The 27999-nt window shown below is 42.9% G+C and overlaps 3 protein-coding genes across 3 annotated transcripts; 2 read left to right on the top strand and 1 right to left on the bottom strand.

Moving 5' to 3' along the window:
* Positions 1-1333: 1333 nt before the first annotated feature.
* LOC113020935 (parathyroid hormone-related protein-like) lies at positions 1334-8279 on the top strand. The gene is made up of 2 exons (XM_026165655.1): positions 1334-1358; positions 7826-8279. Exon 2 carries the CDS (start codon positions 7854-7856, stop codon positions 8277-8279), a length of 426 nt encoding a protein of 141 aa, XP_026021440.1. The 5' UTR covers positions 1334-1358; positions 7826-7853.
* A 4202-nt stretch (positions 8280-12481) lies between these two features.
* LOC113026926 (deoxyribonuclease-2-alpha-like) lies at positions 12482-16207 on the top strand. The gene is made up of 6 exons (XM_026176225.1): positions 12482-12899; positions 13520-13658; positions 13749-13839; positions 14034-14195; positions 14289-14465; positions 15092-16207. The coding sequence occupies exons 1-6, from the start codon at positions 12769-12771 to the stop codon at positions 15547-15549; spliced, it is 1158 nt and encodes a 385-aa protein (XP_026032010.1). The 5' UTR covers positions 12482-12768; the 3' UTR covers positions 15550-16207.
* Positions 16208-16791: 584 nt separating this feature from the next.
* Positions 16792-27168, bottom strand: gpatch1 (G patch domain containing 1). Its single transcript, XM_026176238.1, has 21 exons — positions 27049-27168; positions 25744-25878; positions 25321-25406; positions 24868-25028; positions 24644-24741; positions 24094-24152; positions 23719-23961; positions 23491-23638; positions 23168-23247; positions 22871-23087; positions 22379-22675; positions 20818-20996; positions 20603-20730; positions 20420-20508; positions 19388-19599; positions 19025-19310; positions 18899-18940; positions 18722-18799; positions 18314-18429; positions 18116-18231; positions 16792-17700 (listed from the first exon to the last, which is right to left on the bottom strand). The coding sequence occupies exons 1-21, from the start codon at positions 27116-27118 to the stop codon at positions 17667-17669; spliced, it is 2874 nt and encodes a 957-aa protein (XP_026032023.1). The 5' UTR covers positions 27119-27168; the 3' UTR covers positions 16792-17666.
* Between the last annotated feature and the right edge of the window lie 831 nt (positions 27169-27999).

Genomic DNA, 27999 nt, shown 5'->3' with positions numbered 1-27999 from the left:
GTTTCTATATACTGATTTCACCTATGTTCTCTATTTCCTTCGTGTACATTAGAGACAGTATCTTACTTTGTGTCGGTCACAGACAGACGGCTGGATCCTGGAGACTCCAGATCACTCATCTTCAGTCAGTCTGAGAGAGAAACCAGCAGTACTGACTGTGAAAGGAGAACCAGAATCATGGTGAATCTCTTTTCAGGAGTCACATCCAAGACTGACAGAACAAAAAATAAAACACACTCATGGTCTCGTAAAAAGTGACTGTGAGGAGAAGGAGGCAGGCCTTCATCAACACAAATCAAACAACTTCATGGTCCTGGACCAACGCAAGTCAACAGCTGCGAGCCACCAGTGCTCCCCTCAGTAAACTACCATTGCAGTTCTCTTTTCTTGGTAAGGAATATTTCTCTTGTACTCAGCTGCTGTACTCAAACTCATTAGTATGCTGTGCAGTGCAGCCTGCAGCGGGCTGACACGTTCATACAAGCTACTGTTTTTAATATTTATTCAGCTTCAGAGTTAATCTGTCATATGGTTAAATGGTAAATGGCCTGTATTTGTATAGCGTTTTACTAGTCCCTAAGGACCCCAAAGCGCTTTATAGTGTAAAGCGCTTTGGGGTGCTAAGGACCAAGGTTATTATCGTTAACGAAAACTAATGAAATAACGAAAACTAGAAGTGAAAAAACATTTTCGTTAACAGAAATAAAAATAAAAACAAAAAAAGGAAAACTAACTAAAGCTGTCATGAGTGTTCACAAAACTAACTAAAATTAACTGAATTTATAGCAAAAATGTGTTTAGTTTTCATTGATGTGTGCGTGTCCTACAATAGTCAAGGGTGAAAATGAAGTTTAGTTTCCAGATTTTTTCTTGCTGTGTCTCATTATGCCAGCAGGTGGCAGCACGTTAGTCGAGTCGTCTGTGTTGCTGCTCCGTCCACGCGCAGAATCATGTCAGGAAAAGTCGGGAGAAAGCGCCAGAGTCCTATTTGGGATTACTTTGAATATGACTGTGTTTTGGATAAAACAAGTGTCTTGTAGTGGAAAGAGACAAATTATGAGGGACATTTCCAGTGTTGGGACTAACGCGTTATTAAGTAACGCGTTACAGTAACTACGTTATTATTGTGGTAACGAGCACGGTAACTAGTTATTATGCCAAAATCAGGAACGCGTTACTCGTTACTGGGATTTAGATAGGGTCGTTACTCGTTACTTCGTGTGGTGGCTATCACGGAGCTTCCACAGATTCAGTAACGTTAGCAAGTGGTGGAGGCCAGCAGGTGGATGAAGGAAAGGGGACGCAGAAGGAAAAGAGACCCGAGGTGGCCGCCGGTCCAAGTGTGAACTGAACTTCAGGTAAGAAGTTATGACCTGCAGTCTCTCTGGGTCAGATATGAACCAAGTTTAGGTGGAGTTTATTTTCGTTATTCTGACTTTCTCCGTACTGCGTGTTAGCTAGCATGACGGAGTTTCTATACAGCTGGGTGGTGCTATGAAGTTAATGATGTTGAACTTTATTTTGTTCATAAGTTATTAGAGTTGCCAACCGCCCCGTCTGGTATTCAGAGAAAATATTATGCGTTTCTTATTGAGGTGAAAAGGAACAGTTTGTCCCGTAATTCAGCTACAATGAAAAAGACACAAAGCTGGAGTTATTCTGTGTCTTTGCTGCACAGCTGCCTCTTCTTCTTTCATTCTCCCCCCTCCCTCTCCCGTTTCTACTTCAATCATGAAACTGATCAATGATCAGCTGATCAGCTCTCTTGTTTGTTTATCGCCCACTTTGCGCCGAAAGAGGAAACCAGCGGATGTCGCGCTAAACAACAGCAGCACTTTTAAGCTTGATCAGCTGTTGTTAGAATTTATTTAATATTAATTTCTAGTATCAGCTGATGTTTGCTGGAGCCACAGCTGTAAAGCTGCTGGTCATGATATGGTTTGGTTATCTGGTGAGAGGGAAACATGAAGATGAAAGCAGGAGATGTCCTTACTGAATCATCAGAGCTGTGATGGAGAAACAGGTTTACCTTTTAGGTGACATGAATGAGTTGAAGTTATGAACTGTTTCTGAGAGACAAATAACACCAGGATCCTTTTCTAAGTAGCTGACAGCTGGTGACTGTGCAGGGGCGGGTCTAGCAAAGTGTTGCCAGGGGGGCATGTAGGGCATTAACAGGGAGAGGGGGGCACAAAGAAATACTTTTCTTTCTTATTCTCATTTAAAATATCTAGCTTTTAAAAAATAATTATCTGAATCTTACAACAAACGATTGATAGATTGATGCATATATACCAGCAGAACAGTGTACATCACTGTCACAACAGTGTTTATTTTCATTCAAAGGCTTTATGATTTTTCCTATAATGGTGGGCCGGTCTCTAGTCAAAATGTCCGGGCCAGTTTTCTGTCCCAGTCCAGCCCTGTATGCAGCTCATCTGCAGTCTGCTGTTACCCACATCTTCCTATTCAGAAGGCAGAATTTCCGAGTTCTGAGTACAATCAAAGCACCACGACTGCAGTTTTTGTGTTGGATGTAAAAGGCGCACATGATGCTGTGACGTAGGCTAGAATCATGGCAGCAGTCAATGACGGTCCAGGCGTGGGATTTCTCTCGTGGAAATATGCACATTATCTTTTTCTTTCTATTGGTAGGTGGCACAGTGCACTGTGGCAAGTAAGCAAGCTAGAAGACTGCAAAGTTATGGGAGCAACACATTAACAAGAGAATTCTGAGTAAAACCAGTTACTTTCCCTAGTAACTAGTTACTTTGAAAGTAACGAGTAACTTGAAGTAACTGAGTTACTTTTGAGAGAAGTAACTAGTAATGTAACTAAGTTACTATTTTAAAGTAACTTACCCAACACTGGACATTTCTAAAGGGGAAGAAATCCCACAAACCTTAAAGTGCACTTGAAAAGCTCACACAAGAAGGCTAACCTAGCTTACCTTGAGAAGGGAGCACACTCAACCCTCATCCCCAGAAACAGAAGCTAACCCCAGGCAGGCAGCGTGATGCATCCCGAGACAACAGGACAGGGACATCTACATAACTGTGTGAGTCAATTGCCTTCAAAAAGTTTATCAATTCACTTGAACCAAAATTAGGAACACCCGGTGCTGCAAGAGCTAATAGTCTCATTGGGGCCAAGATATACATTTTATAGTTGCCTGGTATCAATGGTTGTTCATCTGCCTTTGTTTATTTATTTATTTAAAGAACCCATAGGTGGGAATGTGAGTTGTCTGTCTCTGCGTGTTAGCCCTGCGACAGACAGGCGACCTGTGCAGGGTATGGTAGCTGGAATAGCAACATACCCAAGGATGAGCAGAAGAGCATGACTGATATGATGAAACTGGGATTTTGTTACACTTAATTATTGCAAACACAACTAAAACTATAACTGAAACTAATCAAAACTAAACTGAAACTAAGGATTTTCAAAAAATAAAAACTAAACTAAACTAGCAAACAACTGGTAAAAACTAATTAAAACTGATATAAAATTGAAAATCTGAAGTCAAAACTAAATAAAAATAAAAACTAATGAAAATTGCAAAACTATTAAAACCCTGCCTGGATGACTGAGAACCTTCACAGACAAAAAAATATAAATTTTCATGGTTTTTCATGTTTAATTTGTGTTTCTCAGGCTGTCAAACGTGAACTTTTGGTATTCATGAAGCAGTTTTATGAAAGATGTGTCTCATTTTTTCTGTTAAGGAGTTACACGTTAACAAATGAATGATTGCACATTAATTTGTTTAAAGGTATTTCAAATCTTTAAAACTTAAAACTATTTTGTTTTTACATCACAGGGTCAACATAATGACCTCTCGACTGCACTGACTTTATGTCCAAAGCATTTGTTGATTTTAGAGATATTAACAAAGTCAAACTGGAGCTTTTCTTTCTTGTAATACTGTTTTGAATCAGGAGATGGCGCCGTGATTAAATTTAAACTTTAACTGTTAAATTGGTCACCAAGTAAAAGCAAAAACTATTGGTGAAGCCAGAGCGCGACTAAAAACGGAGAACATGTCTCAGCTAGCGCTGCCCCCTAGTGGTGAAAGTTTTAGTTAAAATCTGCAGCGAGTGATTAAAAAAAGTCCCTTTAAATCTGGAGCCAATAACAATCATAATAATAAAAATAATGATAATAATAATAACAATGACTGTCAGGATTTTGTGGTATTCTTCATTTTTTTCTGGGTGTCTTGTGGTGTGGTTGTTTTTGGGCTAATGCAGGAATAATTCTAGTGTTTTATTTGCCGGACAAAAAAAAAAGTTGCAAATTTCTTTTAAAAGGGGCCGTAACATCAGAAACATTCATCAAATTCAAATTCAAATTTTATTTGTCACGTACACAGTCATACACAGTACGATATGCAGTGAAATGCTTAGACAACTGCTCGTGACCTAAAGAAAAAAAAAAAGGAAAGGGCTATGAATAAGATAGGAAATAAATATGAAAAATTAAAGTGTAAATTTAACTAGGAAGGAATAAAATATAAAAAAATTAAGGTTAAAAATGAAATAACTGTACAACACAAATTAGAATGAAGGGTAAATTTAACTGGGAAAGAATAAGATAAAATATATAAATTAAAGTTGAAAATAAAATAACTGTACAACAAAATACACAATATAGAACTATATAAGAATGTATGAAGAAATCTAAATATAAATAAATATATACACAATAACAGCAGCTGTACAAGTATTAACTGGAAATGAAGAATATAGTGACCAGTGTTGTGCAATCCACATTATGTCTTGTGCAGTGCAAATATGCTTAGAGTGATTTAAGTGATAACAATGTCCAGAAAGTCCAGTGTGTGTGTAAGAACTATATGTGTGGGTCAGTACTGTGTGGTGGTGTGATTGAGAGACCGTATCGCCTGCGGGAAGAAGCTCCTCCTCAGTCTCTCTGTGTTGGTCTTCAGGGAGCGGAATCGCTTTCCTGACCTCAGCAGAGAGAACAGTCTGTTGTTGGGATGGCTGAGGTCCTTCACCATCTTCCTGGCCTTGGTCCAGCACCGCCTGCTGTAGATTGAGTGCAGGTCAGGGAGCTCGGAGCGGATGGTGCGCTCAGCTGACCGCACAACCCTCTGTAGAGCTCGTCTGTCCTGCATGGTGCTGTTCCCGAACCAGGTTAAGATGTTTCCCGCCAGGATGCTCTCTATGGTGCACGAGTAAAAGTTCCTGAGCACCTTGGAGGGCAGTTGGAAGTCTCTCAAGCGTCTGAGGTGGTAGAGACGCTGTCGGGCCTTTTTCACCACGGTGTTGATGTGACAGGACCATGACAGGTCCTGCGTGATGTGAACTCCGAGGTATTTGAAGCTGTCCACTCTCTCCACTGGGCACTCGTTGATGACGGGGGTCTGGTAGTTCCTCTCCTGCTTAGTGCTGAAGTCCACTATCAGCTCCTTTGTCTTACTGACGTTTAGAAGGAGGTTGTTCCTCTGGCACCAGTTCTCCAGATTCCTAATCTCCTTCAGGTAGGCCGTCTCGTTGTTATCAGAGATCAGGCCCACCACGACGGTGTCGTCAGCAAACTTGATGATGGTGGTGGAGCTGGTAGTGGCCACACAGTCATATGTGTACAGAGAGTACAGCAGGGGGCTCAGAACACACCCCTGGGGGGCTCCAGTGCTGAGAGTGGTGGAGGCTGAGACATGTCCGCCCATCCTTACTGCCTGTGGTCTGCCAGTTAGGAAGTTGGAGATCCATCAGAGCCACCCGGTACTGTCAGCCATCAGGGCCGTGAATCATCTCTAACCACTCGCCGCTGCCTTTAGGAAACACACGTCTTTCACTCGTCTCCCACAGAAAGAAACAATTAAGAGCCGGCAGGCTGAGGACGGGGGGCGCTGGAACGCTGCCACTGCAGGATGTCCCGGCCTGTTTTCCCGCTCCTCCTCCTCTCTGTGGAGTGTTTGATGTGACTGTTATTAAAGGTAAAACAGAACCAGATCGGCTTTCAAAGGCGGCGATTTACAGGAAATATCTGTATGCATATAAACCCAGGCCGCCTGTGTGTTCTGCTCTGGATATTTTTATTATTCAGCAGGAAAAGCTGAATGAGAAGCGGCAGCTCAGTCATCAGGCTTCACTTACTCAGTTTGCTGTATGAAGCAGGGGGTGGAGGAGGGCATCACGGGAACCTCCGGTATCTCCTGCTGAAGCTGTTTGTATGCTCACACACCTGAAGTGTCTGGGCGGCGTTGGCGCTCAGCAGTGTGCAGCCTCCGACCTGTGTCTGCTGCTCTGTTAGTCTCAGAGACTCGCAGTAAAGCAACATTGCGGCGAAGCCTGAATCCCTCACAGCTTTGTAGATCTTTCATTTATAAAACTTAACAAGTTTCAGCATTTTTGAGATTATACCTCTGTGCTGTAAGAGGGGATCCATCCTTGAACTGAGACCGCAGGTAACCTGCATCACCGTGTAACTCTAACTCTACGTTGCTGTAACAGATTTTTTGCCCCAGTTTTTGAATCAGTGAGAGAATACAAGTCAGTGCATCAGTATGAAGAGTAATTATCATAGCCTCAGTATAAGGACTCACACATGTCAGCATAGTCCTGCATGGAGCTCACAGGAGGTGCTGCAGTGGATGTGAGGTCAAAAACCTGAGGGGCAAAACAAGAGAAAGCAAGAGTCATAGATATAAGCGCTGTATGTGTGTGTGTGTGTGTGTGTGTCTGTCTTCGAGTGGTATGATGATCAGCTGAGTGGAAACAGGTCCTTCACCTCCCGCCTACTGGTGGTGGTCAGAGGGCCCGGTGGCGCCAGTGTCCGGCAGCCTCGCCTCTGTCAGTGCGCCCCAGGGTGGCTGTGGCTACAATGTAGCTGCCATCACCTGTGTGTGAATGGGTGGATGACTGGATATGTAAAGCGCTTTGGGGTCCTTAGGGACTAAGTAAAGCGCTATATAAATACAGGCCATTTACCATTCAGCTAAAATCAGAGTCGATAGATTTATTATGACTCACTTTTTCAGTGTGGAGGAATGTGCAGCTTCATTTCAGAATCACAGCAGCTTTTTTTTTCCTTCACCACATTTAATTGGCACAAAGTGTTTGTGGCAGCAGTTTTTTTAAATTCCTCAAGGGTTTTGAGTGCCACGAATGTGCCGGTTAACATCCACGCTGATGAAGAGTGAAAGCGTTGGCTGCGCTCATGTTCATCTAAAAGGAGAGAAAACCCTCCTGGACCTCCTCGCAGGGCGGGGATCTTCTGTATCACTTTTAAAAGGCTTGGAAAGGCTGTGGTTTGATGAATCAGGTCATTTCTCTGCATGGATGCAACAGCGCTGTCCAAAAACAACTGGAGAGGAAAGACAGCAGTGAAACCTGTGTTCAAGAAATGCCGTCGAATTTATAGGGAAGAATTTAAAGGAGAAGAAGGATACGGTTTCTCCGGCTGCTCCATTTCAAACTGTTTGCCTGTGCTGCCCTCTGCTGGTCAGTCAGGTCAACACTAAAATGCCAAAAGTATGTGGACAACAGGGAGCAACCCAAAATAATGCACATGTGTTTAGCTTCGTCAATAAGCCTGTAAAAACAAATATTAGACCAAATTTTTCCACAATAAAAATATTATTTTATTTTGCATGGTTCAGTTTGAAGTGCTTCCTGTGGTGTAGATGGTAACACTTTTGATTCCAGCCAGAGTCACAGGGTGTTTTTATTTAAGGAGAAACCTGCACAGATGAGCTCTGAAACATTTAAAAGGGCGTTGTTGTTTTTGTTTGATTGAAAATCTTTTAGAACGATGAAAAGCTTCATGTAAACAAACCTTCTCTCTTTCTTCTGTTCAGGAAACGATCGGTGAGTCACGCTCAGCTGATGCACGACAAAGGCCGGATGATGATGGAACATGAGCGTGTTTTACTCCTGAAGGCACTTTTGGACAAAGTCCACACGGCAGAGATCCGTGACCTCCCCATGCGGACCACAGGGGGAGGCGGGAGCAGCAGCGACGCCGGAGTCGGGATGCCGGGGGTCGGCCTAGGAATCAACCTCAGCACCACCGGCAGCACCCTGCACTCCAAACCTCCCGGAGGCACCAAGAACCGCCCCATCAGCTTCCGGCTGGAGGAGGAGGAGGGCACCAACCTGCCACAGGAGACCAACAAGTCGCAGACATACAAAGACGGCGTGAATAAAGTGTCGGGCAAAAAGAAGAAGAAATCGAGGGCTGGGAAGAGGAGGGAAGGGGAAAAGAGGAAGAGGAGGGCACGCTATTTGGGGTGGAGGCTGGAGGATGGGTAGCGGACTCCTCCTGGAGTGGAGGTCTCTGCTCGGCCTCCAGAGGGCGCTGCATTAAAACGCCGTCAGTCTCTGACGAAGGTGAGTCCAAACAGCTGACCTGGTTTTCAGAACACGTGTGTGCCGCGTTACAGCCGCAGATACTGCAGAGTGCACTGACTCTGTGCTGTGTCAGTGTTGTGGAGCTGAGATGATGATGATGTCTGAAAAATAGGGCGGTATTGAGAGTGGAGAGATATTTTGCTGCTATTGTTAATAATCATCGTCATTACCATTGCATTAATAATATAATCTACAGAACTGATATTGCATTCAGATGTTTAAACAGTGTGTGTCTTTCAGAAAGACTAAGTTGCAGGCTGACAGGAAGTTGCAGGTTTGCAGAGCGCGCGTTTGCAGAAGTGAAACCGAAAGCAGAGTCTAAGTGCAGGTTATTCTGAGGAGCTGTTTGGACTAGGTTATTCAAATTTCATTTATATCTTTTATTAAGCTTTTAGTAGAGGTTCTTGATTATAACATTTATTCAACATAGTGCATATAGTTTCAGTTAGGTTGTTACACATAAGGATGAGCCTCTGTTCTGGTGAAAGGTCAGAAGTGCAACGGGTGAGATGAGAGAGAGAGACACACATACTGTCATGATCCTGGGTCGTTGACCCAGCGTTTTGTGTTGCTTTTTGGGTTCATCTTGTGTTTGGTGTTTATTCTGACTCTGTATTAGTTCGTTGGGTTGGTTGTCGTGTTTATTGTTCCTACCTGTGTCTCCCCTCTGTGCTCCGTTCAGGTCCCTGCGTTTTTGTTGCAAAACAGTCTGTGTGTTTCCGGTTTTACTTTGTAGGTCTGCCTCTCATCATGTCCATTAGTGTCAGCTGTGTCCACCCCTGCATGTCATCTCCTCATTACCTAGTGTGTATTTATAGTGTGTGTTGGCTTCTGTTCATCGTCGGATCGTCTGTGTTTCATGGTGTCCTGTTCCTCGTCGGCGTCTCTCTGCCTCCCACCCTGTTCGTATGATCTCCGGTTTGTTATTTAGTTTTCCCAGTTTAGGTTTCCGTTAGTATTTCTCATGCTTCGTTGTCTGTTTCTGCCACTGTCACCTGTAAATAAATCCTCACTCATATCATCAGTCGGCTGCCTGCATTTTGGGTCCTTTTTCCTCCTACACCACACGGCTCACCCCACCAGCCGTGACACATACAGTTAGTGAGCGTTAGTAGGTGAGAGAAAATAAGTAAGTAATAAATAAGAAAATAAACCTTATTGACGCTCTGCAGGGCGACAGATTTTACTCTTTGTGAATCCTTGCTCACATCGCTCCCCAATGTGCCTTACAAACTTTTTTTTAATGAGTAACCATAGACAATGAGAATATAGCTATGTAATACAGTTAGCATGATTCCCTGAGCTAACAGATCATCTGCAGAGGTTTATTTGAAGAGTTTCAGTCAGGTTTCAGAGCTCAGCACAGCACAGAAACAGCTTTAGTGAAGGTTACAAATGATCTTCTTATGGCCTCTGACAGTGGACTCATCTCTGTGCTTGTCCTGCTAGACCTCAGTGCAGCGTTCGATACTGTCGACCATAATATCCTATTAGAGCGATTAGAACATGCTGTAGGTATTACAGGTACTGTGCTGCAGTGGTTCGTATCATATCTATCTAATAGACTCCAGTTTGTGCATGTAAATGGAGAGTCCTCTTCACACACTGAGGTTAATTATGGAGTTCCACAGGGTTCCATGTTAGGACCAACTTGAACGATAGGCTCAGTATATCATATATACAGTATAAAGTTATCCACAGAATAGGCTCCACAGGTGAAAAACTACATAAAAATCGGATTCAGGGAATTTCAAACATGGACACAACGCACACAGAAAACTACAGACAGCTGTTAGCGTGCTATCTGGCACTGCACTCCTGTCAGCACTTTCGGAGTTGTAGACCATTTATCACACATACTGGACTGCCCGATCCCTCTATCCCCCAACATTTGCATCCTGGGTTACTTATCAACACTACAGTTACAACCCTCCCCTGCTAATGTAATCTCCACATGGATGACTTTTGAAAGTTTCAGAGAGAGTCCCATGGGAAGGGCCCCAGGTCTGAGTGAGCCAAAAAAAAGAAGTCATCATCGGGACCAAAAATTATTAGCTGTTGCTCATCCACCTGCACACCTCTCGGCTGGCTTCATCTATATGTTCATGTTACACTCTGAATCATACCTTTCATCAGTGAAGCTTCCATCTTAACAACAAAGTTACAGTTTACACAGTTTTTAAAATTTGTAATTAGATTTATAGATAAATAAATGCAAATAAATGTTAATCTTAATAACTGGTTCCAAAGCTGTACCTATTAAAGTGTCTGGTGATTATCCACCTTCCCCACAAACGTGGAGAAGATGGTTGAGTTGAGAGAGCACGGAAAAGTGACTCAGCTGCAAACACATACACTGTAAATAGACACTGAAGCTGCTAACCGCTGTGTGTGGGGGTCCTCCTTAACACATTTACAATAAAATTATTTGTTCATCATTTAATTCAGTATAAAGGAACTTATGAATGCATCTAGTCTCCTGTGTTTGGGTGAGCAGCTAGAAATAATTGGTGGACAACTTGGGTGAGGCAAAAAGTGGCTGTTAGAATAGATGACCAACGTGGAAAAGAGGCAAAGATAAGCTTTCACTGTCCAGATTAAGAAAATGTCCAATGGGGAAACTACCTGCAGACATTTAATAAAACTCTGTTATCAGTGACTGGAAAATGAAGCCTTTGCATATCAGACAGACTGTACCATTGTACTGTACATAAAGAGAATCTGTCTGTCATGAAGGTGGCACGGATGCCCCTCCGGTGGTCCTCCTTGGGCTCTCGCACTCTGGGGCCTCTGGATGTCTGGGGCCTGGATCTCCTCCATGCCTGCTTCACGCCCTGGGGGACGGGGCTATGGCTCTCTACATCCTCTTGCAGACCATTACATGTGGAAACCATTTGAATACAAGCGTGCTGATCCACACAGGTGTGCACACGGGTGTTCACTGCTCGCAGACTTAAATTACACCTTTCTTGGCTGCTACTTCGAAGCACATTGTGCGCTGTCTGTCCTGCGTGCTGCACAACAACATTGAATATTTAGTATTTACTGCTGTTTACACTTAGCTAGATTAATGCGATGGTGTTGTGTTTAGTATGTTGCTTTGGGTTTTTTTGCTTGTTTTCTATTCTTCTCTCAACAGGTGATCCAGGTGATTTTTATTTTTTTTCTCCCCCCCTTTCTCACTGTCCCTCTCCCCTTCTGTTTTTCTTTTCCTTCCTCTTTCTTTCTCCCTTTCCTATCTCTCACTCATGTCTGTCCCGTCTGTAACATCTGAAAATAAAATATAATAAATAATAAAAACAAAGGTCGATCAAATGGACCAATACGCCAATGCCACGATGATCCATTTGGCAAAATAAATCCATCGGGTATCCTTGTTGGTCTTCAGACAACAATTCTGACGGCTAAAGAACCAAATGGGACAGGCGAAAAAAAAAAAAGAGAATCTGTCTCCTTTTTCCTGCTGCAGGTGAAGTCTTGATTTTTTCCAGCTTTGCTAATGAGTGATAAAACAAGACTGGCTAAACACCCGGCAACAGACCAGGGATACAGGTCTATGTGTTAAATGGCTGTAATGTTTATACATTATGGTTGATCAAAATCAGCAACTAACCCTCTAAACAGGAAGTGAGGTCACATCTCAATAACCACTAACATTTATATCATCATACCCTCCTGAAGGTTTTGCATAACCTCTGCTCACACCAATGGTGGTATTTAATGTCTTTTTTGAAAAAAATATTTTTGATTTATACTTTTGTTTGATTCCAAATCTGACAAAAAAAAACCATCGATTGATCACATGTACAGTATGATGGCCGTCAGTTCAACCAGCTGTTGGAAAACAGCTGTTAAAGCAACTAATCAACAATTGTGGGATGAATAAAGCTCTGTAGTACTTGGAGTAATATTTGCTAAAAACTGTAACACTGTAGTTGCCAGGAGTGTAGGAAAAAAATGCTTGTATTAAACATCCATGGGTAAAATCTAATAAAGTATTTAGTTTGACAGCAAGAAAAGAAGTTTGCTGTCATGTCTGATACAAAACAAAGAAACTCCTCTTTTATTCATTTTCCTATCAATACAATATATTTAAAAGTCCAACGGTATTAAAATTCTTGACCATGGGTCAATGCAAATCATATTGTGGATAACTAAGCTGTATAACTAAGGGTCAGTTCAGCTGAGGACTCACACACTCTTCACTCAGCCTGATGGTAAGTTGGTTTCTGTCTGTATTAGGATGGTGACACATTTGGTGCAGCACAGAATAACCTGTGAACTCAAGTCATGCTGTGATACTGAATTATGTTATTACCTGTAAAGACACTGCAGCCTGTAATAGTGGGCTAATTCTTTTTTTCATGTAAAGGGAAGATGATGTATTAAAATGATTTTTATTATTATTATTATGTTCTTTCAGGAAGTCCTTTGGATGATTGTCCTCACTGTTGGTCTGCTTGGCTCACATTGTGAGGGCGCTATATCCTGTAAAAATGAAGATGATAAAGATGTAGACTGGTAAGACAACATTTGAGCTATTCATTCATGTATACTGAATTATACATTAGTAACTTTGGTCTTCAAGTGCTTCAAAGCTGCGCTATGGTACCTTTTACACCTGCGTTTCAACATAGTCATAGATGATGTTCAGACACTGTAACACTATTTTACACTGTTATTATCAGTTATTTTATATATTTCCATTTCATAAATAACGTCATTTCCAAGTATGGGAAGTTAAAACAGGGACATTAGACATACCTAATGCATTAAAACACGGAAGACAACACAATACTGTGACACTTGCCTCCTTTCTCCAGCCCTGCACATCTATTTTTAACACTCATCTTATTCTCACTTTATTGATCAAAAGAGGAAACATGGAAAGAAAACACTTTGCAAAGTTTCATAAGCTTCATCACATTTTAGCATCATGAGGAAGCCTGTGGAAAATACTATTCATAAAAGGCTCTGTTATTCATAGTTAAAGGTTTTCAGTCATATCTCTGCTTACTCATACAGGTGCTTGTGAGACTCGGGTATAACAGAGTTTGTTATTTTCTTCTTCCATGCTCAGTTAAGCTTCTCATCATTTATTGTGATCTTTGAATTTACTGACTTGTCTCTGACATCACCAGGTTTATTTTGTACAAGGTGAAAAAGGGGTTTGACTATGTTTACACTGATTCAACCAACCAGAACCTTAGAAGGAATAACAAGCATGTCAACAACCAAGCTGGTGTCCTGGCAAATACCCTGAAGCCCTACTTTGAAAAAGTGAGATTAACTCTATGAGTTTCTGTTATTAGTGTGTATGCTCTTTGAGGAAAGACATAATTTATGTCATGTTTTTGTGGATTCTTTCAGGATAAGCAGTCATCAGATTTTGGATTCATTGCATACAATGACCAACCACCAAATGAAAATAGTGTAAGTTCCACCCATGGCCACAGCAAAGGTGGGTAGAAATAATTTTTTAATAATAATAAAAATAACACAATAAATACTAATAAAAACACACCTGAGTTAAATGCGCTCTCCTTCACGCTCACCTCTGAGCATCAGAACCACAGCTGCTGTTATTCTCAGATCACTCAGCAGATGTTCTCTTCTTCATAATGACATGTGCTCTTTCATGTTCTTGTTCTGCAGGATTTGTGATGATAGATGAGGACAATGTAGTCTGGCTTTTACACAGCACACCAAGATTCCCCTTTTCTCATGAAAGCAATAATTTCTATCCTAAAAATGGGGAACGTAATGCACAGATATTTATGTGTGTAACACTGAAATCTACAGAGTCTGCAGAAATAGGTAAGAGCATGTCCAAGTTATTTCTTCATGTCTAGAGTGTATATGAAGTCTTAACACAGTAACATGTACATCCCTCATTTTGATGTTTTTCAGCTCAACATCTTAAAGATATCAAAGCTTATAAATTTGAAGAACACAATCCTGTAAAACTCACAGATTCTTCCACCGTACAACAACAAACGCGGCCCTATAACAAAGACTTGCGGTCAGCTGGTAATTCGCTGTTTAAACGCTTTGTTAAACAAACCTCAGCCACCAGGGATCCTGAAGGTGAGATTTCTGCTTCATTCGTTTTAGAAAAAAACCTTAAAACCACACTGTGAGTTTCCTGTGTGAAATAATTGTGACTTTCTGTAGTTTTCCCACCAAAGAGCTGAGAATCTTATTTACAAGGTGTGAAACGTCCAACCTAACACAGTCCTTTAGTCTAACCCTCTAATGATTTGGCCTGTGAAACATCAGCTGGGTTATGAGTAGATCTAACTTTACAGAGTAGTTCTGTTCAAAATGTACTTCATTTAGATTTTAACTCTAAAAATAACTCACATTTAAAATTAAAAAATGATCCTGGTATGAAAATGTTGTGGAAGCTGAAAAATAAATCCTGTGAACACACATGTTGTGCTGTAAGTTTGTATTGCCATGGAAACCTTTCATTAAGGTGTCAGCGTGACCCAGCCTCAGTGCAGAGTTAGTGCAGGGGAGTGTAGCAGCAGGGATCATACGAGGTCTGATGTTTGTAAAAGAAATGATTAAATAAGAAGAGCTGGAATTTCCCATAAACTCTCAGAAAGCGAAAGTCGAGTCAGGGTTGTTGTAAGCAACACTTTTCTTTTTTTATTCTGTTATTTTAAAACTATCTGATGGTTTCTTGGTGTTTGTCTTTCCTTTTGCAGTCGGAGATCTTTATGTCACCATTGCTGACACACTAAATACCAATTTATACATCCAGACCTGGCGCAGCGACCGTGGAGAGCCTTCTGTAACTGGAAATGGCAAAGAACTAGTCACCATCATGTCAGTAGACACTGCCGCAGGTAAATGGAATCATGGATGTGATCATTCCAAATGGTGTGTTTCTGACACTCAAGACTGGATGTGTGTTGGTGACTCAAACAGAGAACTATCACAGTTCGAAAGGCCTGGTGGTGCACTGTGCATTAATAGCAAACCTGTGGCAGACGCATTTAGGGAAATTAAAAAACTTGAAAAGATTAAAAAAGCCGGTGCCACAGCCGGTGCCACAGCCGGTGCCACAGCCGGTGCCACAGCCGGTGCCACAGCCGGTGCCGCTGACAGTGACATTGACTGTGTCACTGATCCACCCTCTAAAAAACCAAAAGTACATGGTTAACTGCAGCAGACAACCGCCTCGGTCTTGTTTTCTATCTACGTTCACCAGTTTCATATTTATTGTAAATTCATTTCAGATTTTATCAAAGTGAAGCTGACTTGAATCTGGTGCTGACATCGTCACTCTTGTCAGTGTTATCTAATGTTTCTGTGAACGATATGAAATTAAAAACATTTGATGGATATTTCACAGTGTGCTTCCTTTGCTCATGGAAACCATAGAAATAAATGACTTTGCATGAATCTGTCTTGTTTTTACTCCGAGGTCCTGTTTCTGTCTGATGACTTTTAAAATTATTCAAACTAGCCCCTGCAGTCAGACATCTTTATTTTTATGGTTTAGTAGATTCTGATTTGCTAAACCAGGTTTTATACTGAAATCTTTCTTCTGTAACAGGTCTTCTTTTATAGGCCCAGTTTTTTGGCCTACTCTTTTTAGTTTTGTTATTGGCAATATTGAGAAGTGTTATTGTTGATTTCGAATATATTCGATATAGTCTATCCAATTAAGGTTAAAGTCATGTTTTTAGCTGTTAGAATCTGATGAGCAATATTTTATAGCTGATTCAAATGGCTAAATAACCTCCCCAACATGTCTTAAAGTTCTCCAGAGGCCTGGGAATGAACTAATCACTTGATACAGGTGTGTTGACACAGGGTGATATCTAAAACCTGCAGGACAAGTCCAGGCCTCGAGTTCCTGCAGCATACCGGAACTCGAGGCCTGGACTTGTCCACCGCTGCTTTAAACACTTCAAGCTGTAAGCTGCAGTTCCTGTATGAACTGAACAACTCTGAAAATCTAAGAAACAGTTGAGTTTCTCTCCTCGAAAGCTAAGATGGACAGACTGAACATGCAGACTGGACTTTGTCACAGTGGAGCATGAAACAAGGAACAAGAACACTCATGCACAACTTTTCTCCCTTTCTAAAGTAAAACAGCTGAAAGATGTATGAGAAACATTTTCATTTGCATTTAAAGCTGTGTTTGACAAAGGCTGCATCCCAGTTCAGGGTCTGCAGCCTTTAAGGCCGCATCTTAAGGCAGATTACGTCACAGCGGCGCAATGAAGGCTGTCCCAATTCAAAGGCTGCTTGAAATGCGGCCCTGATATGCGTCATCCATTTTCCTGAATTTTAAGGAATCCGGCTGTATCCCAATTCAGGGTCTGCAGCCTTAAATCTATAGATTTACAGTATAATTTGAAATGAATACATCCTGATTATTGATCCTGATCAAAGATTTATAGAATAATGAAACTCTTTTATTACTGGTTTTGTCCATGTTTACTTTCACCTGTCGACTGTGTAGCTCAAAGTCACAAGTGACATTTACACAACATATTCTTCATTCCACAGTTTCACAAACTGTGAAACAAGCTAACAAAGAGCTTGTTTGTGCTGCTTCTTCCTCCGGGTCTCTCTTGGAAATGAGGATATTTTTCCTTCTGATTAAATAAAGATGAAAAAAATATATATAACTGCTTCTGTCTGAGATGTGGTGAAACGTGGAATCCAGTAATTGTGACACATACATCCATTTGTAACACATTTCTTACCAATCTGTAATCTTGGATTAATGTTTGTAATATTATATCAATGTCAAGCTTAAACGACGTCACACACAGAAGTCTCTGAAATCATCAGAATATGTAGCAAAAGTTCTAAAAGATCACAGTTGTCTCTTTGTGTCAATATCAATAAACTTCTTACAATGTAACTGGTAACGAAGGAATCTATACGGGGCAGCAGGAATGTTACCACAGCAACCCAAATCAGCTGTTCCTTTCCTTCTCCATAGTAATCGTGGTTACACGTCTTTTCTGCCCAATGTGGCCTTTTTGGTCTCGAGTGTAACCTAAGGTTTCATCGTTTGCAATCGATGAATGGAAACAGACTGTGACAGTGACATGTTCACCTCCTTTAAGAGAGAGTTCTTCACTTAAACACAAAACGTCAGTTTTTCGTGTGATTGAAGGTTTCCCAGCAGGTCAGTAAATACAGAACACTTGGTTATAAAGATTTTTTGTTATTACCTAAAACTACACAGCAGGTAATCTGTCAGGTGAAACAATCAGCTGACTGACGGTCCTCACAGAGGACAGACCTCCAACTGATTCACCACATCTGATGGGAGCGGATGCTCTTTAGTCTGGAAGAGAAAACACAAACACACAGACAGTGAAGAAGACGGTTCGAGGTGCTTTGCATACGACACTAAATTCAGTGTTTAAAAATAAAAGCATCTGTTTACTAAACGTAAACACAACACTCCCCCCTCTAAGAGATCTGATAAATAAAAATGATATCAGAATCAGAAGAGCAGATGAAAACAAACTATGTTCTTAATTGAACGCAGTGCGTTTCTGTCGGTGAGCGATGGATTACGGATTTAAAACGTTTTGGTGGAAACAAAAAAAAGAGAGAAAAAAACTAAATATTGTTAATAATGATTGTTTTGCATACACAGCTTCCGACTTACATCAGCACTTTATAACAAACTAATTTCCAAATGTCTCCCACTCCATCAGGGTCATCTTTCGATGCTCTGACAGGTGACCTCTGACCTTTTTAGCAGCTCGTCTGTCGACACCTGTCCGTCTTCACCTTCCTGCTCGCCGGCTCCTCCTCCTTGCTCTTCTTCGGCTGCTTCTTTGTGCTTGTGCTTCTTGTGTTTCTTCTTCTGCAAAGAAAAAAGAAGTCACAGCTTCAGCGTGAGGAAGGAGCCATTTTATCTGATCTGATCCTTATTCTTCGTTTTCTACCTTCTTTTCCTTCTTGTGTTTGTAATGCTTCTTTTTCTTGTGTTTCTTCTCTTTGCTCTTCTTGCCCGTTTTAACCTCCTTGATTGGAGGGCACATGGAGGCGGCGCCCCCTCTGACTAAACACAGGAACAACAGGCAGAGGTTATTAATCCTCCAGCAACGCTTTTACGAAGCAGGATGCACTTAATGAAGTAGAAGCAGAAGAGGAGCAGTGAAAGCGTCGATGAACAGACGCTCTAGTTCTACACACTGAATGTGGATCGATTCACACGAATGTAACCCAGCTGAGCTGATCACAGAGAGACTGCTGTATCTATAAAAACAATGTCCACGCAAGGGAAACCATGTGACTGGGTCACGGTGAATAAACTTGAGCTGTCTGTTGTTGATCTGGTGGGTGACACTCACTCAGAGCAGCCGAGGGAGGCGGCAGCTTCGGCCCAAACTCCTCCTCTTCCTGTTCGGAGGCCTGAGTGGAAACTGCTGCTTTTGAAGGAGCAGAGAGGAAAAGAGTTAACAGAGTTATGCTCGACAGGGACGTGAGATTAGAGGAAAGGTTAAGGTGATTCAGCAAACTCAGAGTACCTGCTTGGTGACTGGAGGAGGCGGTGGCTGAGGAGGAGGCGGTGGCTGAGGAGGAGGTGGTGGCTGAGGAGGAGGCGGTGGCTGAGGAGGAGGCGGTGGCTGAGGAGGAGGCGGTGGCTGAGGAGGAGGTGGTGGTGGCTGAGGAGGAGGTGGTGGTGGCTGAGGAGGAGGAGGGGATGCTGAAGAGGTTCAGTGGCTCCGAGTCCACTTTTCCTTCATCCTCCTTTGTCACCTTTTCTTCCTCCTCATCGCTGCTCTCCCCCTCTGATGAAGAGGAGGACTTCTCATCAGAGGAGCTGGCAAAGATGGCCTTAAACAGATCCATGGGAGGCCTGCTCTCCTCTTCCTCCTCCTCCTCTTCTTCATCACCTTCTTTCTTCTGCTCTGAGCTCTGCTGCTCTGATGACTTTATCTGTAGAAGGAAGGATAAACTCTTTAGATTTAAGGACTTCCTCGCCTGCTGGTTTGGACACTTGGCTCTTCCACTACCTCCGGTTTGCTTCCTGGAGCCTGATCGCTGCTGCTGATTGAGGCAGGTAAAGCAGGTAAGGCAGGCGTGGGGGTGTGCTCCACTTTGGTCTCAGTCTGGTTGCGTGCAGCACTGAGAAGCTCACCCAGCGGGTCCTCCTTCTTCTTCTCCACCTTCTGCTCAGAGACATCCCACCTGGACTTCTTCCCGGATTCTGGAGGTTTTGGAGGTGCTGAAGAGAAACAATGAGCTTAATCTGTGAGCACAAACACTGTGGTGTTAAACGGAAACTAAGAAAACATCAAATTTGTGTTAAGGCTACAAAGAAACTTAAATTCATGGAGGAAAAAAACGGAAAGAAAGTATCAATTTAATAAAAGCAATCACTTCAGTTTTCCTGTCTTTACTTTTTTATCCTAAATAAATCCTGATTGGTTAACAAACCTCAGTCTGAGGAACAGCAGATTTAATCCTTAAAACATTTAAATAAATTCTTACATAACTCTTCAGTCACACTGAGATATTCTTTGATAAAAATGAGTTCGGATCAGTTTTCATCTACTTGAGTTTTAAAAACACATTTAACTTTCATTTGTGCTGAAAAAAAAATCTGTCTACTGAGGTTTAGTGTGACTGTGACAGGGCAGGATGTGATAAAGCTGCTGCAGTCAGAAACATTTACTCGCTTTGGCTCATCGATGTGTAAATGGAGCTTGGGAGCTCGCTCACGTCTCGCTGTCAAAGCTAACTCTGCTTAACTGCTTCGTGCACTGACAGCTGCTCGTGTGGCCGACAGAAACAAGCCAAGCAGGCAAAAGTTGATACTGAAGGTCTGATCTTCCCTCTCAGCACACCTGGGAACATCTTTTATGTTTAAAATAATACCGAGCATTGTTACAGGTGGGTGCTGTGGGTGGCAGTAAAGACAACATGGATTCAAACAAGCTTTTAAGTTAAAGAAACAAGAAAAGGGGCTTAAAGTTCTCTTACAGAATATTCTACTGCTTGCCTGTTAAAACTCTTTAGCGCCTCCTGTGTGTGAATGAAGTTACCTGCAGCCTCTCTGCTCTCAGTCACAGTCAGGAAATTGAAGACTGAAAACTTGTCTCTCTTCACTTTGGGCAGACCCACAATACCGGACCTGCAGGACCAATCACAGTGAGACTTTAGCTCAGCAGAGTTTGGATTTAACCTCGACGTTCTGTTTAGAGCCGATTCAGATCTGTGTGCCGTACCCGGGGTAGGGGTCGGGCACGTTGAATCTTTTGCAGAGCAGTTTGTCAGGATACCACTCGAACGTTTCTCTGGTCAGTTTTCCAAACATCTTCATCTTTACTGCAGACTGTTTGTCATCCAGGTCTCCCTGACAACCAAAAGAAAGCATCAGTGACTCCTGAGCTTACCTGCAGTGTAGGGGTGTGGTTTTTTACAGCACCAGGTGGCGTCCTACCTCTTGGTCCTGGCTGACCTCCACGCTGTCATCGTCCTCCTGGTCTTTGGCTCTGGTGAAGCGGGAGGACAGCGAGGAGGAGGTGGGCCGGTACAAGATAGAAGCTCGGACAAACTCCTCCCTCTCCCGGCTGCGCTCCCACTCTGTCATTCCCGGGTCTAGACTCTGCTCCAGAGCGTCTGAGGGACACACAGAAGATTTTTACATTTTAATATCCAGGCGGTCTCTAATGTGGGAGCTTTAATCCAGCGTCTGTGTTAGCCAGTAATCACATATACGCACGTGCTCAGACACGTAGGAGCATTAACCCTCTGGGGTCCAGGGTATAATTGGCCATTTTTGACTACTTTTGATTTTACTTCTATATTTCACCGTTAAAAACTGTTTATCTTGCCTTGTTTGGTATCATTATTTTCAGCACAACCTCAAATATCTGAAATTTGAGTTATTTTTTCATTTTGGCAAACTATATTAGAACAAATGACCTAAATTCAGACAAATAATTCAAAATCCGAGTAGAAAAAAGTTATTTTTTACTGTAAAACCCACAAACATGTTTAACGAATCATTTTCATAACTTGAAATGCAAATAGAAATTGTACATTTCTAAAAATTATGCACAAGATTTGCAAACAACAAAGTTATATGGTACTATTCACCTAAAAATGCAGCCAAGGCCTCAGGCGTTTATATAACCATTTAAATCTATTTACAGAACAATCAGCTGTGCTGCATCAAATAAGAAGACACAAATTATTTGTGCCGGTCCAAAAAAATAGTTTGTGTTCAGTATAAGACAGAGGAGAACAGCCCCGGCCTAAACCTGCAGGTCTGACAGCAGGAGGAGCATCAGTCCCGTTTTCCATGTGGGAACAGCGTTTACACTGGAATCTGCCTTTGGTGGCGTTTTTGGAGCAAATGTGACATTCAGCAGTCTAACTGACACACAATACAAGACAATAACTACACAACACACTAACTACAGCCTCCAAACACGCTAAACGTCACTAATGTCTCACATATGAAAACTCGCTCTCTCTCTCACAGGTGTCACTCCTAAATCTTCCCCTTCTCCCTAAGCAACCAAGTGCCCCATGTTACCATATCATTTTTTTGATTGGCTGACATGGTAAACTCTAACATCAAATAGGGAAGGGGTGTTTTTTCTTTCTTCACTCGTAAGCGGAGAGTGTTTGCGAGCGCTGTCTGTAGAAAACGCCGTTTTTACCGTTCTTCCTGCTGTAAACGCCGCTGTTTTGTTGAGAAAAAAACATCACGTGTATTTTTTATCATAACTCTGGTTTTACGTGGCCCATCGACACAATTCAAAAACTGGTATATAGTTTGAAGTCCGCACTTTCGACCCAAGTTGAAATGGCGACTCAGAGTCGCTGCATCTTGTAGCTGTGACGTCTTAAATTGGTCATGTGATTTTGACGCGCCGACGCGTTCGTCGACCCCAGAGGGTTAATGATGGTTTTTGTGGTTTAACTAAAACTGTACCAACTATATCAAAGGATCCTGCAGTGCATGATGGGACCTGCAGGGCGGAGCCTCGTACCATTGTCTCCCTGCTTGAGACGGCTCAGGTAGAGTTCGTAGCGTGCCTGCTTGCTGGGGTTTTTCTCAAATGGTTTGAAGGTCTGTGACGATGTTTGGATGCCTCTCCACGCTGCCAGAGCTTCCTGCTGGAGGCCGGAGGAGGCAGGCAGCACTTGTGCAGACTTCCCTGATGTCTGCGAGGCATGACCGGAGACGGGGGTGGAGGTTTTGGCCGAGGGCGGGTTAGAGGAGTTGCGGAAGCTGAGCAGGCGCTGCCTGTCCTCGGGCCTCAGCAGCTCCATGACCGAACTGGGACCTGATCGGGATGAAGTTGGGAAAACATCACCAGCAGCATTAACGCACTCGCCATCAGAATGGGACACGATGTCCTGATTATCCTACATTTTTAATTAATCTAGAAAAACTACATATAGTTTCAACCGTTTTTAATTTTCCTCATTTGTTGTTTTTTGCACTTCTGTGGTTGCTTCATTTTTCAGCCATCTCTTACCTTGCAGGGTGTCCTCTCCCAGCAGCGCCCTCCTCTGGCCAGAGTCCAGCTGGTGGCGTCCTGCTTGCTGGGGCTCCTCTTTGACCATGTGGCCTTTGGACACCCGGAGAGCCTCGGCCAACGCGGGGCTGACCCCGGAAAGATGCGAAACATCGACCGAAGGACGGAAATGATGGACTGGACGATAATCGCGAGGCAGACAGGGAGGCGGGAAGATCTACAGAGAGATACAGAAACATGAGGGGTGTGTCCAGGTACTGATGAGGACACGTGATCAGATATGTTGAAGCTCCTCACTGTTTTTTCCTCGAGGGGTTTCTGTGCCAGAGTGAATCCTTCCAGGATTTTGCCGAGATACGAAGCATCTTTACTTCTGACTGGAAGCAAAAAAAAAAATCCAATGCTTTCATTTCAGTTTTTCATGGACAAAAGAGAGAGAGAGATTATTCTTTAATAATTAAAAAAACTAAAAAATACACCTCTCTGGTGGAGAAAGTATTAAAAATGATTTCCCTGCTCTAAAATAAGGCTGACTGACAAAGAGCTTCTCTGTGTGAAAAAGCTTAATGACTGGTTTAAAAAATGCCTGGAACGTTCCAGGTTTTCCCAGGAAGCATTACCTTTCTTCTTAGTGTACTGCTGCGGGGCCGTCCAGCCGTACAGGCTGTCGCCCGGCTCCTCTTCTCCCAGGATTGTGTCGTATCTGGACATGGAGTCTCTGTGGTACACGTCTTCATCGTCATCCTCTAACGCACCCACGCCAAAGGCCTGCAGGTCAAAGGTCAGCAGCCAAACACTTTGTATTTAAAAAAGACAACCAAAAACACTTCTGGGTTTTGTGGGCTCACCTGTCCGACCACTCCTCCTCTCCTCGAGCTGCTCTTTGTGTCTCCGAACAGGCGATTCCTCGTCTCAGACTGAGGTTTAAACAGATCGATGTGTTCAGCCGTGCCGTGACCCAGCAACGCCAGGCTCGGGTCCAGACCGCGGTACCCCAAACCCTGAACTCCCAACCTAGGGTTGAAGTCCACCGGAGTTACATCCTTCGGGGCAAAGGTCACGTTCTCTGGGGCAAACTCCTCATCGTCATCCTGATGAGGCAGAGAGATTTCATGCACGCACAGGTGAAAATATGCAGCATGCATTATGAATTTCAGATTCAGTTTAGATCGTCCTCCATCAGGTTCTGTGTTAAAATATTCTGTCTAAGCAGCCGCACTCACCTCCGATTCCTCCGAACCAGCAGGGGGCAGCGTGCAGCCGTAAACTTTACCTCCACCGTCTGTCAGGAGGACAAAGTGTCAGTATTTACACATTATAACTAACACCAGACAGATACAGGATTCATGCTGAAATGAAACGCAGCATAAGGGGAAGTAGGAAAAACAGAATTTAAAAAACCGGCATCAAACATCAAAGCTGCTGCGAATCTTCACTTGAGACGCTGAGTGGACTGATTCAGTATTTCATTTTTTCAAGTTCTGGTTTTAAATGATCCAAGACACCAAAGCTAACTCCACCTCCTCATCGGCAGCCTCAGAGTGAATGTGCTCACATGGTTTTTACTGACACAGTTTATTCTGTGTGAAAAGACATCAAAGACGGGAAAAAGCTTCAAGTTTCCGAACTCACATGAATCAGATCACAGTGAGCAAACTACAGGTGTGAAAACGCCCTAAGTCAAGTATCACAGGGATTATTTTACCCTTTACAAACTCCTGAATTTCTCTTATTGGTCAAGCAACCTTGTGCCTGTAAAGATGACACACTTACCCATCTGCTGCCTGCGAGCTTTCCTCTTCACACGAGGCCCGACGCCCTGACCTTCCTTCCAGCCCATCTTCATCAGCAGCTCCACCCCGATGGAAGACCTGAGAGACAAAACAAACACACCTCAGAGCAAATTCACTCTGCAAACTGTTAAAGAGGGAAGGATGGTGCTGCAGAAGCAGGCTGCTGGGACACAGTTGGTGGGATGTGGGTGTGGCAGCAGTTACCTGGCAGGTGCGATCAGCTCCTCCAGCAGCGTGTCTCCGGGGATCAGAGCCGCCTGAGCGCTGATGGCTCTCGCCTTCTCTCCGGCCTCGTCTCTGCGGCTGGACGAGAACTCCTGACTGGTGGTGATCTCTCTGGGAGCGATGCCGTGTTCGCTGAAATCCTGACAAACACCAACAACGATGTGCATCAGCTCCACTAAACCTGAACCTCAAACCTCCTCACGTCTCTTCTGAAACATGTTCTGCATACCGGAAAGACCAAGCACTCAAACGCTGCAGCGTAAAAGCTATAAAATCAGCTTTAGATGATTTCCAGACATCAGACAGCTACTCTGACAGAAGCGTATAAAATGTTATTTGATATTTTAGGGTATTTGACGTTATTTGGATAAAGTCCCAGATTTTCTTTTACATGTGAATAAAAAACCTTCCCCTCTCTCTGGGTGGTTGTACCTCCTCGTCCATGAAATCTTCTGGCCTGGCATGGTGTTTCTCAGCTTTCTGTTGCCGTGACGACACAAAGGCTGACGGGGCCCAGCCTAAAAAGACACGGGGACGCCAAATGTCAAGATATGGAATCAAAATTAAAATGCTTGAGCTGAAAAAGCGGTTTCACTGTTTGCAGAACAACATCTGCGACGGACGCCAGCATCGCAACATGGAACAAAAGTGGAGGACAAAAAAGAGAAAACAACACGCAGCTACAAAGCAGCCAGGTCTGCTCTAAAGCCAACTTCAAAATCAGAGGCTGGACTGAACCAAACACTGTTAGCTTTACGATGAGGGGACACCACCTCCCCTTACACGTCTGCATGCAGCGCTCCATAAATATCACATTAACTAAAATATGTGTGAACTCTACAGGAGGTGTCTCACCTTCTTTTGAGCCGACAGTGTTGAAGTATCCGGCTGAAAAGCCTCCAGTGAACGCTCCGTGGAACCTCTTATATCGTCCCTTCTCATCTTTGACTGTCTGATCGTGGAGCGGGACGGGCTTCTTCAGCGGCTCGTCTGTGAAAACACGGCAATTTTTAAATGGTAAACATTGAAATGGGAAAACATTTAAAATTGTTGTCAATTCTGTACAAAACAGAGGTTGTAGTAAACTATAAGGATTTGGAAGTAATTTATTGCTGATTTATACACTGGTCAAAAATGAAGCAAAGGCAACAACAAGACAACCCCCCAAAAAGCAGATGAGGGCACAGTCCATTGCTCTCTCCTTTTCTCTCCTCTTTCTTTTGCTAGCGTCACCGATGATCACCACTTGTCACTGCTGGCAGCCTGAGATGGTGTCTGTATCCTATTTGGGTTGCACAGGTAGTCCAGCTCCTCCATGTGTATCATCTTTGTCTCAAGAATGTGGAGGAGATACCAGGAGATGGAGCCGTAGAAGGTCATCACCCAAGATCGGCATCTGCTCCTTTGTGTGAGGAGCAGGATGAGCTCTGCTATAAGATGACCTTCAGCTGGTTACCGGTTTGCATGTTTCTGACCAAACAGTCAGAAAAAGACTTCATGACGGTGGCTGGAAGGTCCAATATCCTTCAGTGGGACCCGCGCTCACAGCCCAGCACCATGCAGAACCAGCGGGTCCACCGCCGGAGCCCAGGGTAGGCTCACACTGCGCTATGAGTTAACCACTACATCAGAGTCTGTGTAATACAATTTCTTTTTTCCTCCAACTAGTAACGACATTTACTGATATTCTTCTTTTTGTTTTCCCGCATTAAACACACTAAAAATAATCTACATCCTGTAACGATATTTAAGACACACAATGTCGCACAAAGCCACAGTATAGTCTTTACCGCAGTAAGCACACAAATCACACACACTGCAGCTTCAGATTTGAAGGGGAAAAAATAAATGGCAGCTTTCTCTACAACTTTGAGGCCGAACTGAAGACCTGATAGTGCTGAAACTTTAGAGTTGAGAAATGGCACTGTATTCAGTAGTTATGTTCAACTACTTTAATCAGCAACATTAACATAAAGGGTTTTTGAATGAGGTCTGGGTTTCAAACTAGGAGGCTATGATTGCGCTTAGCTAGCTGCTCGTTAGCTGAACTCAGTGAAGTAGCGCTGCGAACGGCGCAGCTAGTAACGCTTTGCTTTAAACACCTGGGAGATTTTTTAAATGCAAGTAAACAGGTGACCGAGATCAGAAAATTCACCCCACCTTCTTCCAAAGGTTCCAAAGGAGTCCCGTAAGTCACAAAATCTTCATCGCTGTCGCTGTCGGACGCCATGATTTATTTTTTTACTCCGTTTACGGTATCCGCAAAAGGACAAACTTTGTGAAGTGTACTTTAGCGCTTTACAAGAACGGTTGGGGAAAATAGCGACACCTTGCGTTAGCTACAAATAACTACATCAGCTGTAACTACATTCACTCAAACTTTAGTAAAATATTTATGTGAGACACTTTCCCTGTTGTGAGGATATCTGTGCAGATATAGCTTGCCTTAAAATCAACAAATCAACAATTGTAAATATTTCATATAATTCATTTAAGATAAGATAAGGCATATTGAAACATATACTTATTATTAAAATAAAGTCTAATATCTTAAAGTCTAGCAAAATAACAGAATTAATGATGGCTTACCTATTACTAGTTTATGTTATTATGAGTTATTTATAAGGACTTAAAGTCGTTAGTGTGAGACAAACTTTTACAGTGACAACATTTTTTCTTCTAGTTCACTATGATTCTGTTTCTTTACTGGAAATAAATATTCCTGTCTGAAATGTCATTAGTGCGTTTAATGAAGAAGGTGGTTTCTCCCTTGTTTGCTATTAAGTGCTTGTTTTAGTTGTCTTTTCTTCTTGTTTGGTTTGTTGATAAAACAACCAGATTTATTGTTTCTTACTGAACTGTGTAATTTCCTCTGCAGCCTCGGAGGAGCTGAAGTGTTGGCTATCGAATGTCCATCCAAAGCTCACAGCAGTTTGTCATTTGTTTTCTTTGAGCCTGAAATCACTCACACCCCCTCAGTGATCCATAAAACCCCACGCTCTTGACAAAAGCCAAACGCCTGGCTCAGCAGAAAGCCAAGACCCTGTAAAGATCCAAATCTGAGACCCCCACGTCTCTGCACAGAAAACACAGAGCCTCCCTGCTCTTTGT

This window comes from Astatotilapia calliptera, chromosome 1 (genome assembly GCF_900246225.1).
Source record: "Astatotilapia calliptera chromosome 1, fAstCal1.2, whole genome shotgun sequence".
NCBI lineage: Eukaryota > Metazoa > Chordata > Actinopteri > Cichliformes > Cichlidae > Astatotilapia > Astatotilapia calliptera.
Note: the sequence above shows the minus strand (reverse complement) of the source record. Positions and strands in the feature narration are given on the sequence as shown.